The 15,279-nt window shown below is 53.5% G+C and overlaps 1 protein-coding gene across 3 annotated transcripts in view; it reads left to right on the top strand.

Annotated features, from left to right (window-relative positions):
• Positions 1 to 15,279, top strand: part of NFIC (nuclear factor I C) — a 55,624-nt gene that overhangs the window by 8,032 nt on the left and 32,313 nt on the right. For all 3 annotated transcript variants that reach the window (XM_090289290.1, XM_090289292.1, XM_090289291.1), the window contains exon 2: positions 1,733 to 2,264. In XM_090289290.1, coding sequence (XP_090145416.1) covers positions 1,733 to 2,264 — 532 coding nt within the window. The remainder of the gene's footprint in view (positions 1 to 1,732; positions 2,265 to 15,279) is intronic.

A 15,279-nucleotide genomic window follows, 5' to 3' on the forward strand; every position in this document is an offset into this window, starting at 1 on the left:
AGAGAGCTGGGCCGATAATGGGGTTCATAAGCCAGGAAGAGATATCACCCCATTCAAGAAGCCTAGCCCAGTCCAGGCAAGAGTGGGGAGGTGGGACTGATGTTTTTTCACTGTCTCCCTTTCTCCTTGATTGTCTCACTCCTTGGGGCTGAGAAACCAGCCCCCGATGTTCTGCAGACTGTTCCCCTTGCTAGAAAATGGAGAGAATGATGCAGTCCTCCCACCCCCTAAGAAGGGGATGAGGCGTCTCATGTGGCTCTCCAAGGGACCCTTCTGGAGCTGCTGCTTTCATGGGGGAAGTCAGATGGCTATGGGGTCCAGTCAGAGTCCCTCACCTCATGACTGGGTCCTCTCCTAGGACCTCTGTTTCCTTATTATGGGCCCAGCAATACCAGTTAGGCACAATGGGAGGGAGATGTTGAAGTCACAGCTCTGGCTAGGTCTCAGTTTTTCCATCTGTGGAATGGGTCTGTGGGGGACAGAGCGAGGTGAACTGGCCTTCAGGGGCCCCTCTCTTTAGCTCTGAACCTTTATGGCTGAACTCCCATTCTGTAGTGTATTCTGACCTGGTGTCTTGGGCCTCACCTTTCCTGGCCCCTACAATGGGCCTATGCTGGAGGCCCTACCCTTCCATCAGCCCCTGATATCCAGGGGTCCCAGTCTTGGTCTGTGGGCCTCAGCCAGTCCTGTCCGTACATGCAATCTTTATCCTCATTTTTTTCCATCTGCGCCAAGGACCAGTAGGGGCAGCCCTGGACTCCCATCTGTGTCCGCTTCCTCTGCTGAGCACTTGGGTCTGAGAAAGGAGCCCCAGGCACCATGCTCCATGCCTGGTTTCTACTGCAGTCACTAAGCACCCACTGTGTGACCCACTGTGTGCTCAGTCCTGCTCTCAACATTAGAGCTCACACATAGCCTGGAGGCCCAGTGCCAGCCATCTGTTTCTGTCAATAAAGTTTTATTGGAATACCACTGTGCCAGTCATTGACATCTCACCTATGTTACACTTAACAGTATAGAATGGAGGAATGGCAACTATAATATTCACTATCTGGTTTTTTTGTTGTTTTTTTTTTAAGATTTTATTTATTTTTTAGAGAGAGGGGAAGAGAGGGGGAGAGTAGAGAAACATCGATGTGTGAGAGATACATGGATTGGTTGCCTCTCGCATGCCCCCAACTGGGGACCTGGCCTGTAACCCAGGCAAGTGCCCTGACTGGGAATCCAACAGGTGACCTTTTGGTTCACAGGCCGGCACTCAATCCACTGAGCCACACCAGCCAGGGCCACTATCTGGTTCTTAATGGTACTTTCAAACCCCAGTTCTAGAAGCAAGAGAATGGATCCATGACATCCTCATTCTCCCAATCTCAGTTTTCCTGTTTGTACATGGGTCCCCATCAGCCTCTACTTAGAACCCTCAGTGTGTCCTGTCTTGGGGTTCAAGACAGTCCTCCATGAATGTCTTTCTTGGCCTGGGTTTCATGCCTAGTCCAAGCCTCAATTTCCCCATATGAGCAATGGGTTTTTGTCTGTCCCCCATGAACTTCTGGGTCCCTTCAGCTTTCCTCAGGAGGTGGAGAGGTCTACAATGGCCCCCTGCCCTCATCTGCCTGGCCCTCCCCATTTACTGAGTTGCCTGGGGGTCCCCAGGCTTCAGTCTTCAGATTTGGGCAATGGGTCCCTATTCCCTAACGCCTCCTGACTTCCTACCTCTCCCGCCTGCCCGCAGGATGAGTTCCACCCGTTCATCGAGGCGCTGCTGCCTCATGTGCGCGCCTTCGCCTATACCTGGTTCAACCTGCAGGCACGGAAGCGCAAGTACTTCAAGAAGCACGAGAAGCGGATGTCCAAGGACGAGGAGCGTGCAGTGAAGGACGAGCTGCTGGGGGAGAAGGCCGAGGTGAAGCAGAAGTGGGCATCGCGGCTGCTGGCCAAGCTGCGCAAGGACATCCGGCCTGAGTGCCGTGAGGACTTCGTGTTGGCCATCACCGGCAAGAAGGCACCGGGCTGCGTGCTCTCCAACCCTGACCAGAAGGGCAAGATGCGCCGCATCGACTGCCTGCGCCAGGCCGACAAGGTGTGGCGCCTGGACCTGGTCATGGTCATCCTCTTCAAGGGTATCCCCCTGGAGAGCACTGACGGCGAGCGCCTGGTCAAGGCGGCACAGTGCGGCCACCCAGTGCTCTGCGTGCAACCACACCACATCGGAGTGGCAGTCAAGGAGCTTGACCTCTACCTGGCCTACTTCGTACGGGAGAGAGGTAAGCTGGAGGAAATGGGGTGCACCCGTGTACAAGGAGGAAGGTGGGCTTGTGCACAGTTGAAGGTCCAAGGGAGGAGCCAGCATATGTGAAGTCTGATGTGGGAGGTGGCAGGCCAAGGGGAAGGGAAGTCGGACCCGTAGGAGGTCCCAGTGGGTTGGTGGAAGCAGGGATGCAGACAGGAGAGAGAATGATGGGAGACAGACAGATGGGAGATGTACAATCTGGTGCCTCTGGGGAAAGCTGGTAGAGTACTGGAATTGTATGCTGTGAACACTGGTTGATTGACTCAGACCTCCAGCAGAGGCCTGATGGAGCACACATTTGTGTTATGAGTGGGAAGCTGGGCTGCTGTGTGAGTCTGGCTAGGTCACCACCCTCTCTGGTCCCCAGTGTCCCCAAGCTCCAGCCCTTCCACCTGGGTGTTTGTTGATTCTGTGGTCAAATGCCTGAGGTTGAGACGAACAGGGTTTTTTTTGGGGGGGGGGAGGTGGGTATCCATGCCAGCTTCCTGGAAGAGGAGGTTTGGCTGAATGGAGCTCTGCAGGATGGCTGGGCATTGACTGGTGTGGAGGTATCCCAGGTGGTCAGCAGTCTAGGTGGAAATGTGGAGGCCAGATGTGTTGTCCAGCCTCTCAAGATCACAGGTGCTGGTGGCTAAAGCCAGGGCCACTGTTTCCTGTGTGTCTGTGTTCCAGATGCAGCCCCCGTGTGACTTAGGACGTATAACTGTACCGTGTCTCAGTTTCCCCCTCTGTACAGTGGGGTTAATGGCCATGCCAACTCTTTGTAATGGTATCCTTAGATGAAGCTGTGGAACTCCAGGTCTCCAGAGTGTGTAGGAAGAGCCAGGCAGAATTTCCCAGTCTTGACCTTGATTTCTTGACCTTGACTCTACCAGTCTCCTGCTACACCCCCACCAATTGGCCACCAGGCCACTGGGGCTGGGAGTGAAGCTGTGTTGGGAGGGTGTGGGGGCACAGAAGTGGAGGAAGTGACTGTCTCAGGCAGGGGGCAGGGGGCTGCGTGGGCTCATTACCATGCAGGTCCAGGTCTCCCCCTCCACATTCATCCTCTGCACCCAGCCCCACCCCCACGTCCTCGGAGCTGAGCTGATAAAATTTTGAAGCAGAATTTTCTGCCAGCGTCAGCACAATCTCCAGGCGCTTCCCCTCCCCCACATGCCCCCCTCCCTCGCCTCAGCTCAGCAGGCAAGCTAGGCCTCCAGGCCTCCCCAGACACCTTCAAGCCCCACTGCTAGCCTTTGCCGGCCAGTCTGGTCAACCTCTTTGAATGAGGGCCAGGAAAGGCCAAGGCTGCACCCTCCCCTGCTTCACCATCCCAGGGGAATCCCGGCTCACACTGGGCCCAGCTGACCCAGCCCCAGCTGGCCTGGAGTGAGCATGGTGTGAGAGAGCTGGGCCTGGATTGCAGCTCTCACTCAGCTGCCTGTCGCCGGGAAATCTGAACAAGTCACAGAGCTTCTCTCTGCTTCATTTTCTTGTCTGTAAATTGGGAAACTCAAAAATAGCTGCCTGTAGGAACATTGGGTGCTCATTGTTGTTGAAGACAAGTGCCAGGCACAGGGCTAGGGCTCCATGGATGGCTATTGTACATCCTCGTTGTAATCACAGTTTCCCACATCCAGGCTTTGCCCATGCTGTTCCCTCTGCCTGGAATGCTGTTTCCCTATGGAAAACTCCTACTTATGCTTCAAAACTCTGACTCCTAGCTCCACTTTCTCTTTGTCAGCCATTGTTTTCTGAGGGCTTAGCAATTTTTCTCCATTCTGACAGCAGCGCTGAGTCAGGAATCATCATTGTACCCATTTCACAGAAAAGGAAACAGAAGCCCAGAGAAGGGACTGCCCAAGGTTACACAGCCAAGAGAGGGCAGAAGTGGGGTTTGGATGCAGGCAGCTTCTGAGCTGACACCCCATCCCCACCCCTCCCCCAACCTTCTATACCCAGTGGCAGAAAGGGATGAAGGGAATGGTAGTTTGCAAGGTGGGCAGCCAATCAGCATGGTTTGGCCACCTCCAGGCTACGTCTGTGTTCTAGGCTTCCAGCAGCCAAGGCCTCATCCAGGGTCCCTGGGCCAAGACTGCCCTCCAGGACCCCCTGCTGAGCCTCAGCTCCCTGACATTTATCCCAGGACCCTTGTCCTCATTCTGGGCCAGAGTTAAGTCTGTTCTTGGCCAGGCTGATGTCAGGCCAATGGCAGCGAGAACTGGCTACCACCTCCCTGCTCCCACCCTGTGGGTCCCAGGACTGGAGGGGGTCGGGTCCCAGCCTAGGTCAGAGCACAGTGTCCATATTATTTAGTCTTACTGGGAGTTGTGGAGTTGATGAGGGGTAAGGATGCGCCTCTTTGGGCTTCTGGAGGGGTGCAAGGTGAATGTTGAGGGGAGCACCTGCTATACAGCTGAAAGGAGGTACCACCTCCAACATCAGGAGTTGGGCCCCAGAACCGGCAGAATGACAGACACACTCACACAGAGATACAGACAGAAAGACAGAGAGACAGAGGGACCCAGAAACATGGAGAGACACAGAGAGACTCAGACACTGCACACACCTGCCTTCTCATGCTCGGCCCTTCCCTGTCCTTGGAAGAGGCCTGGCTGCCCCCTGCCCAGCCTCTCCGCCTCTCCCAAGGGGTATTAGGTGGACTGGTGGGGCCACGTCCCAAAGGGGAATCCAAGGCCTCCACCCTTGGGTTTATTTGGGGGGATGTAGGGATGGGGACTAACCATGAGAAGATCCCTTCAGTACTGGGGCTGTCAGAGCCCCCGGGCACTTCTTGGAGCCAAATTTGGCTGCCCCAGGTGTCCATCTAGCGCCACTGTGGCCATAGGAGCCTGGTTTCAGTGTTGGACACAGTGTGTGCCCCACAGCCAGCCTAGGGGACAACTGGCAGCGCTGTGATGAGGAGTGATGTGAGCTTCCCCTTGGGGCATGGGGGGCTGCCTGCTAAATGTGTGCACTTTGGCTGGGGGATGCCGTGAGCAGGAGATGAAGAAGCTGACAACTCACAGTTAAATTAATAAGAATGTGATGTCAGGGAAACTAAGCAGGGGAGGTGTGTGGAGAGGGGCCAGTGGGGTGCACTCTAGCTGAGGCCTGAAGGAGATGAAGGAGATGTGAAGGGATTGAATGAGAATGCACCAGGCAGGGGCACAGCCAGTACAAAGGCCCTGTGGCCCAGAGGCTGCAGGGTGTGTTGGAGAGGGAGCTGATGAGGGTGATGGAGAGGCCAGGAGTGGGTGAGCCTGGCGCTCTTCAACCTGCCTTGCATTTGGGAAGGCGCCTGGGGGAAACAGGGCCCAGAGAGGGAAGCCGCCTGCCCAGCCCTGAAGCCCAGCCAGGCTTCCCTGCCCGCTCTGGCGGCCTGAGAAACCTGAGGCTGGTGGGCACCATGCCAGGGGTGGGCAGGGGAGGGGCTGCCAGGCCCTCCCACTCCAGGCAGCTGCCAGCCCGCCCCAGCCACCAGCCCAGCTGGTGCCCATTTGCTGACGCTGCCATGGGCCAGCCTTCCGCTTCCGCCTTGTGTAGTGCCAACCTCTCTGAATTGTGTTGTGGGCAGGGGCCAGCTTGGAAGGCTCAAAGTGGAGAGGGGCTACCCAGGGTACCCCATGGAGGGGGCAAGAGAAACTGGGGGATCCCTATCCCCTCCTGGATGGAACCAGGAAGCAATAATAATAACAAAGTGAACAGTAACTGAACATATATTGAATGCCCACTGTGTGCCCTGTTCCGAGCCCATTCCACATCTCAACTGGTTTAATTCTGTCCACCACCGTGGGAGGGAGGGACCTTTTCCCATGTTTTCCATAAAGAAATGGAGGTTCAGAGATGGCCAGGCACTTGCCCAAAGTCACACAGATTGTAAGAGGCAGAGCAGAATTAGAACCCATGGATTTTGAGTCCTCAAAACCCCTAAAAGAAAAAAACTAAAAAACACTTTTGAGGTTATCAGGTGGGACCCACATCCTCCCAGGTGTACGGATGATGAAAAGGTCAGGTGCTGAGCACCTAGTGAATAAGTGAATGAAGAGGGGTGAACCATATTAAAGTGTCTGCTGTGCCCAAACCTAGGGCCAAGGTCTCCATGAAGGGCACCCTGAGCTGGGATGGCAGAAAAAAGGGCCTCAGCCTGGAGCTGGGTCTGGATCAGCCACAGCTCTGCCCCTGGCTTTCTGTGTGACTTAAGGCAAAGACCTGCCCTCTCTAGTCCAGGGTTGGGGGTGGGGGGAAACTGAGAGCAGGAAGGTAGGACCTGTGGGCCACAGAGAGAAGCAAGCCAGGCCCTGACTGAGGGTGCTCCTGTCTTCTGGTCCCCGTTAATCTTTATCCCAGCACTGGGTGCTGTGCTGGGGAGACAAAGGATGGACAGGAGGGTGCATGGGGGTGGCTATTTCTTTGTATAATGAACACAATTTGTATCCATACTTGTGCCAGGCTGTGTGAGATACATCCCCCTTTCTGAGCCTCAGTTTTTCCATCTGTAAAATGGGGTGAAGACAAACTGTGTTCACTGAATTGAGAGGTCAGAGTCAGTGATTCCAGAAGAGCACACATAAATGCTCAGTCCCTTCCTGGATCCTCTCCCTAGCTGCAGGAGGCAGAGGGGAGACTTCAGTTCTGCTCTGAGACCCCCCTGAGCCTCATTCTTCCCACAGTGAGGTGAACCCACAGGGACACCTGTGACCTAGGACGGGTACCTTGTCGCCTTTCCAGGTCTCTGGGCAATGGAGGGGTGAGGGGCTCCTGGAAGCCTGGATTTTCCCAGGGCCAGCAGCCAGGTGTGCCAGCTGTCTGTCTGTGCAGGGAAGGTGGCTGCAGGGTGTGAGGCCCAGACGCCAGCTGACGGTGTATTTATAGCGATGGCGGGAGGCCTCTGGGCTCATGGTTAGTGGCCAAGAGGGACTAACAGGTGAGGATACTGCTAACGCAGCAGGCCACCCAGAGCCCACAGTTGGAGCTGCACAGTGTTGGGAAGTTAGGGGCATATGAGTGGACTTGATGCCACTGAACCGTGCACTTAAAAATGGTTAGTGGTAAATTTTATGTTATTATGATTATACCACAATTTTAAAAATTGTTTGTTTTTAATACAAATAAATAATGGTGCCTCTATATGTATATAATGATAAGTAATTCATAAATGTAATATCGGTGACGGTAATATAATAACAGTTATTATTATCACAACCATTATCATACTGAGGGTCTAGGCCCAGCTCTGCCCTCCTGCCCACTGGGAAGCCTTGGGCAAGTTAGTACTCATCTCTGGGCTTCTGCTTTTGTGAAATCAGCACAGGGAGTATCCAGAGAAGGAATCCAGATAGCATCTAAGAGAAAGAAGCCTCTTAGCACGTGGTGAGTTCTCAGACACGGGAGCTCTCGGTGAGTAAGTCCTCCCGCTGTGGACGCCCCTGCACGTGTGCCTGGGTTACACGTGTCACACACCAGTACAAGGGCACCGAGGCAGCGCGTGAGGGTGCCTTGTCCACACAGGCAGGGCATGGCCCGCAGAGGAGCCAGCGGTAGCGGAAGGCATCATATTGCACCTGTGGCGGCCATCCTGGCGTGCCGGGGCTGCAGTTGGCACCCTGGCCCCATGCCCAGGGAGTTAAGGGGTAGCTGAGGGCAGCTAGGGACATCTCTGCACACCCCCCCTGCCAGCCAGCTGCCAGGCCAGCCCCTCTCTCTCCAGCTGGGTGTGGGCAGGAAGTCACAGATGGTTAGAGTTGGTGAGGGATGAGAAAGGGGGCACTTGGGGACACGGATGTGTTGTCCACATGGAGAAACTGAGGTCCAGAGAGGGGCAGGGCACTGCCAAAGGTTACCCAGTAAAGACCCTTCCTTTGGTCCATACTGACCCATCTTCTGTTCCAGGCCAACTTGTGGGGTGCCAGGACAGGGAAAGGAGGGACCCTTATATCTCAGAGTAGATGGCTTGCAAATTGGGAAGGAGTTTCCAGACGGGGTGAGGGAGACTATATGATGCTGGGGCAGAGGTGGCTTCTAGATCCTCCAGGGGGCAAGTTCTGGAATTGCCAAGGTCTGAGTTCTAGAATTTCCAGAGTTTCCTCTCCAGGTGATTCTAGAATTCTCCTAGGTGAATTTCAGAACAGAACTGTCCAGTAGAAATACAATGTGAGCCATGTAATTTAACATTTTTTTCTGGTATCTCTACTTACAAGTGTGAATCTACAGGGGAAATTAATTTTAACAACCTATTCTATTTAACCCAGGACATCCAAAATAGTGTCACTTTGACACAAAGTTGATATAAAACAGTGATTGAGATGTTTCACGTTCTTTTTCTTGTCCTAAGTCTGTGAAATTCAGTGTGTGTTTCACAGACCTCCATTCCAACTGAACACGTTTCGGGCACTCAGCTCCACGTGTGGCCAGCTGCTGCCGTGTCAGGAAGCTCGGCTGTAGAATATCTGAGTTCTAGAGTATTCTGAGGCATGTCTCAGATCTCCCAAGTTGAGTTATGAGAATGCAAGAAGTGGGTTCTAGAAGGTCTCACCTAGGGGCTTTTGAATACAGAAAGACAGGGTCTCCCCCTGGGCACTGCTGATGTTGAGGCAGGGTGGTCCTTGGGCGGGGGAGGGCTGGCCTGGGCACTGTGGGGGGTTAAGCAACATTCCTGGCTCAACATCAGGAGCATTCCCCAACTGTGACAACCCAAAATATCTCCAGACATCGCCCAGTGTCCTTGGGGTGCAGAATCACCCCAGTGAGAACAACTGTACTAAGGGAAGCCTTTTAATTCTTTGAAGTTAGGTTATTTCACCACCCAAGAAGTGGTTCTAGAATCTTGCAAGCTCTTTCCTTGGTCTAGAATTCCTCAAGTATATTCTTGACTACCCAGGAGCAGGATCCAGAATTTCCTGAGTTGGGTTTCTGGTTATCCAGAAACAAAACCCAGAAATTTTTTACATTGGGTTTTTGCTTGTGAGCAGACAAGCTCCAGAATTTTGTCAGCTGGATTCTAGAACATCCTGGGGCGGGTTCTGTCACTCTTTGAGGCAAGTTTTTACAGCGTCTGGAAACAGCTTTCACATCTCCCAAGCAGGTTCTCGAGAATGTGAGGATAGATTCTAAAATGCCCAAATCTGTCACTAATGATTTAATTCAGTATGGTTTTACCAATATCCAAGAAACCCTTATATCCTGGACCATTAATGGCTGGTTGCAGAATTCCTCACACTGGATTTTTACATGCCCGAGGACAGGCTCTGGGATTTTCTTGAGTTAGTTTCTAGAACATCCAAGGGGCAGGTTCTAGAATTCTTGGAGTCAGGGATCCAGAAAGTTCGGGTCAGAGTCGAATAAGCCTGTCCTCAGACATTGGTGACTGAGCAGAATATTCAAGAAAAGATGCCTTCAGAGGGGGAAGGAGGTAGATTTTAGTGTCTCTGAGGCTCTGTCCAGACTGGCTGAGGCAGTAGCTGCCTTCTTGGGGGCAACCAGCTGAATGGGGGCCCCCCGTGTGGGGTGAGGTGTTTGGGAGCAGATGGTGGGAATATGTGGTTGTGAAAACCTGGATAAGAGTCTAGACTTTATTTAATCCCTAGTAAGAGGCTTTTGTTTATTGGATGTGGGACATGGAACCCTGTTGTGTTTCCAGAGGCTGTTGTGGGGCCATGGGCGCTTAGTCGGTCCTCAGTCGAAGGCAGTAGCTGTAATAGGCGATGCTGACATCTGGCGGGAGGCAGGAGTTGTCTGCCTGTGTGTTTTGGGTGTTGGAGGCACTTACAGGGGAACTGCAGGCCTAATGAGGGCCTACCTAGTTAAACCCTCAGTAAATGTCAGGATGGCCCTGGCTGGTTTAGCTCAGTGGATTGAGCGTCGGCCTGCGAGCTAAGTGTCGCTGGTTCGATCTTCCAGTCAGGGCACATCAGAGAAGGAAAACTCTGACTCCAAAAAACCTCCGCTGCCTTGCGGCATACCTCTTCAGGGGAAAGGCTAAGGGAGTAAACCCCGACAGAAAATCCGGAGCCGGAGTCCCTAAGGCGGTTTGACGTAGTCAACACCGGCAACTCCTGCGGCGCACCTGAAGCCAAGCTGTATCGACTCCGTCTTTCCCTTGGATCCTTCAGCTGCGAAGAGAGGGGGGGTCTGCTGCATGGGCAACAGCAGACCCTCCATATTACCCTGCCCAGGCTCTGTAGCTTCAGCGTCATCGCATGATGTCGATTCAACACGGGAGGAGACAGATACCATGTCACTCCCGAGTCGGACAGCACAGCCATTCTCGGCGGTGCAGATAGACTCTTAAGAAGCTACACCATCGTCTCTCGAGACGGACGGCTGCCGACGACGACGGAAATGTCAGGAATTCTTAGCACTGTTTCATTTTACCTTAATTCCACCAAGGTAGGGATTATCATTAACTGCATTTAATAGATGGGGAAATTGAGTCCCAGAGAGGCAAAGCCATTGGCCTGAGGTCGCAGCTGAAAGGCAAAGTCAAGATTAGAACCCAGGTCTGATATCTCTGAGGGCCCACATTCCCCTGGAAAGGCATCACGGACCTCCCAGGAGTGCAGCTGGATCAAGGAGCTCCTGTGGGGGTCACAACTTGCCTAGGGGGTTGGGTGAGCCTCAAACCCCCAACCTGGGGGAGCGAGGGAGGCTGAAGTGCATCCTAGGCTGGCTGTCTCCCTTTCTGCCTCTGTTTCTCTCCTAGTTCCTGTCTCTGCTCTGCCCACCCCTAGTCTCTCCCTGCCTTTTTCAGTCTCCTCCCAGCCTCCCACCCCAGCCTGTGGGCTGCCCGGAGGCAACAGCAGCAGCTGAATGGGCCCCTTGTTCCTGACCACACCCGCCCCTTGGGGTCACCCAGGGACAAGTCCTGGCAGCCTGCTGCCTTAAAGGGCCAGCATCCAGAGAGAAGGGGGAGGAGAGGGACTGCCTCTACACCCAAGCCCCACCCCTCCCAAAGATGGAAGAACTGATGTGCATGGTAGGGTGGGAGGGCACCATGCCTAGATGTCCCCAACCCCATGTGGTCTGAGGGTTGGACCCTGAGCTGGGTAGGCCTGCCTGGGGGAGAAGACAGTACACACATGGGCTTGGGTTTGACCTTGGACATATCACTTCCCCCCTCTGTGCCTTGGTTTCCCTATCTGTGTCTGAGGGTCCTTGTGCCCTCCCCCGGGATTTGGGGGACAGATAGAGTAGTATTTGGTACACAGCCGGCATTCTCCTGTGCCCATTGTGCAGTTAATTATACAGCACCTGCTGCCAGGGCATCGTGTGAGCGGGCATTCGCCTGCCCTGTGGATGGGGCAGTTACTTTGCTTTTCTCTGTGCCTGTTTCCTCAAATGTAGAATGAGTTCAGCCAGCAAGGATTAAGCCAGTTAATAGAATTAAAAGGTTTTAGAGCAGGGCCCCGCACCAAGTTTAAGGCTTCATTTATTGAGTGCCTGTTGTGGCACGTGTGGCTCCTGGAGTTCCCCCTCCAGGCCTTGCTGAGAAAGGTCCTATTGGCAGCCTTGTTTTAAGAGGGAGGAACTGAGAGGTTAAGGCTAGGGCTGAGGCTACACACAGCCCATATTTCACCCCAGCTCTACCACCTCCACCCTCCACTCCGAGCTGTGCAGCTCCAGGCTGCTCACTTGCCCTCTCTGGACCTCAGTTTCACCTTCAGAACAATGGGAATAGCCTCTGTCCACCAGCAAACTGGAAGCCTTTCACTTTCTCCCACCCAGAGGATGCTGTGTCTGGGAGTCAAGGAGTCCCCCAGGCCCTAGCTGCACCTAGTGGCCATTCTGGGTGGCCTCAGCTTTCCTGTGCCCCAGGCCAGCCCCACAGACAGCCTGGGACAGGTTGCTGCTGGATGGACAAGCCTGTTCCCTGCTTTCTTATGTAATCAGGTTATGCAAGGGCAGCTGGCCTGCTTACATAAAAGGAGGCGGGCCAGAGCCCAGCAGGGGAAGGGGAGGCTCTTAAAGGGACCCGAGTCCCCTGAGTCTCCCCTTCAGGGCCCTGCATGAATCCACAGCCTTATAAATCCTGGCCATCTCTGCACTCATCGATGCCATTATTGTCATCATCATTATTATTATTGTCGTTGATGTTGTTTTATTGTCACACTATTTTTCCCAATGGCAGTGAGTCAGTCGAGTGGCTTTCCCCAGTCTGCTTCTGATGTTCAGTTAATCTCTCCTCTCCCTGAGCCTCAGTTTCCCCTTCTGAGCAGTGGAGGGTGTCAGAGAAGAAAGGTGATGGGGCATAATGGGGTCTTGCCTCTGCCCTCTGCTCACCATGTGACCTCAGGCAAGTGGTATCCCTCTCTGGGCCTCAGTTTCCCCATCTGTAAAATGTGCCTACTTCACGGGGCTGCTGAAGGAGGCGTGAGTGAAACCACGCAAAAGAGTTAGGACGGCATTGTGCACACATGCTCAGTGCTCAGTCAGTAGAACTACTTTGTTGTCAAGGAATATTTATTGAGCACTTACTGTGTGCCAAGGACTTTCCTAGGGCCTAGGGACACCACAGTAAACATGACAGACAAAAACCCAGCCCTCATGGGGCTCACAGTTTGCTGGGGTAAATGAACAAAGAGTAAGAAATAAACAAAGAATAAGAAACTAACATCAGTTCATGATAAAAGCTATCGAGAAATATGAAAGAAGGCAAGAGAATAGAGTGATGGGCTATTTGTGGGAGGTCTGTCTGTGGATTTGACATTTGAGCTGAAACTTCAGGGTTGAGGAGGAACCAGCTGTGTGAAGAATTAGGGGACAGGAATTCCAGCAGAGGACACAGCCAGTGTAAATGTCCTGGGGCAGGACCCGGCTTGGCGTGCTGGAGGAAGAGCGAGGAAGCCCATGTGGCTGGAGCAGAGTGAGAGGAGGAGGGAAGTTAGGTGAGGGCAAAGAGGCAATGGAGCCAGGGAGGACCTAGGCTCTTACCCAAGGGAAGTGGGTGACCTCGAGGGCTGTGGGCAGAGAAGGGACTGGACCTGACTCAGGTGCTCAAAGGCGCCCTCTGGCCATGGCAGAAAGGACAGACTCTGAGCAGGGGGGTGGGGAGTGAGGATGGTTGTTGAGAGACCCAGGCCGAGGTCTTGCACTGATTCAGGCCAGCGATAATGGGGGCCTGCCAGGAAGAGGCAGATTCCAGAGGTGTGAGAATTTGGTGACGATTGTCAGTCTTTGCCTAGTGGGAGAGTGCAAGTTAGTCACCCACTCACACAACTCCTCCTGAGGCTGGCACTGGCCCTCCTGCCTTTTGCCCAGTCTCCTGCCTGCAGCAGCATCTGCCTGGGAATATGCAAGGAAGGAAGGGGCAAGGCAAGGGCACGGCACCCCAGACACACCCAGGAACACTCCTGGAATCAGAACGTTGTTAGCGGGCAAGTTGGGATGTGGCTCCAGTGCCCACACGGCCCATGGGGCTCTGGGCGGGCCTGGTGGGTAACTGCCAGCTGCCCAGCCCTAAGCTGGGTGTTAAACCTGCACAGGCACTATTATTCACATTTTTACTCCCAGTCTTACCAGGTGAGCTTGGGCTAGCTCCTGCCCCACCCCTGCGCCTGTTTCCCCATCAGTGAAGTGGGAGTGATAGTTTGTAACTGTTCAGCAGGTACAATGAGCATCTAGCAAACAGTAGGTGTCAATTCAGTGATTAGCAGCAATAAGGCAGGAGGCTGGGAGCAGGGAGCCCCCTGGCATGGGAGGCATGCAAGCGGGAACCCAAAATACTCACTGAGATGGGCCACTGGGTGACTGACTTTCCCTCTCTGAGCCCGTTTTGACCCTGTAAAATGGGGACCACAACCACGGAACCCCCATGGTGCCAGGCCAGATTCCTGCTTAGAAAGGTGTCTAGACTGATGTTTTGCATTCTCAGCCCCATGTGCCAGCTGAGGAAACTGAGACTCAGGGAGAGCTGGAGACTGGCCTAGAGTCTCACAGCCAGTCAAAGGCAAAAGGAAGCCATGAGCAGTCTTGCCACTGGGTTCTCACACCCCAGGAACAAGAAGAAGCCCCTGGAACAGATGGCCTGGCTCCAAGCTGTTCATTGTGCCTCAGTTTCCAAATCCATGAAATGGGCACATGGCTGGGGTTGTTGAGAATCATTGGAGACCCAGGAAGAAGCTGCAAAGGCTTACCTGTCTAGCATGCAGTTCTGCCTAGATGCCATTCTCCTTGGGTACTGGGGAGATATGTAAGGGAGGCCACCCCCAGTTTCCTTTGGCATTGGCAGAGGAAGAGAAAGCAGATTCTTGGGGGCTTCCAGGTTAACTGGGCTCCTCCTATAACCAAGCCCCTTGGCATGGGAACCATGACTTCTATCTGGCTCTTGGGAAGCAGGCCTGGCCTCACCTGCCTAGTAGAAGGGCTAGAGCTAGACAGTCTGTTCCACCTTAGACATTTCCTATACCACCATTGTGCACCCGCCTAGCCTGTCAGACCTCAGACACATTTAGCAAGGCAGCAGGCAGTGCAACTGTCTCTCTCCATGCACTCAGACCAACTTCCCCAGGACTTTATCTGCCCCTCTGTAAGTCCTTATATAGCCCCTGGGATTGTGTGTAGCTCCTAGTATATAAACACTCAATAAATGAAAGTTGTGATTATTACTATTATTTTCAAACATTAGTCTCTCTCCCCACAAGCTTATTCTGTGCCTGGCAAACTCCTACTTATATATCAATACCCCAACTCAAAATGTCCCCTCCTCCAGGAAGTCCTCCTCCCCCAGATCAGGTTCCTGTTACTTCCTTGTGTTCTTCCTGCCACAAGTCCTTCCCTCTGATATTCAGGACCTGGAGTAGTTGGTTTAGCTTCTCAAAAGATGATTTCTTTCTTTCTTTCTTTCTTTCTTTTTAAAAGACTTTAGTTTTAGAGATAGAGGAAGTGAGGGAAAAGAGAGGGAGAGAAACATCAATGTGTGGTTGCCTCTTGCGTGCCCCCAACTAGGGACCTGGCCTGAAACCCAGGCATGTGCCCCAACTGGGAATTGAACCAGCTATCCCCTGGTTCGC

The sequence above is a fragment of the Furipterus horrens genome, unplaced genomic scaffold, assembly GCF_987537825.1.
Source record: "Furipterus horrens unplaced genomic scaffold, mFurHor1.1.pri manual_scaffold_10, whole genome shotgun sequence".
NCBI lineage: Eukaryota > Metazoa > Chordata > Mammalia > Chiroptera > Furipteridae > Furipterus > Furipterus horrens.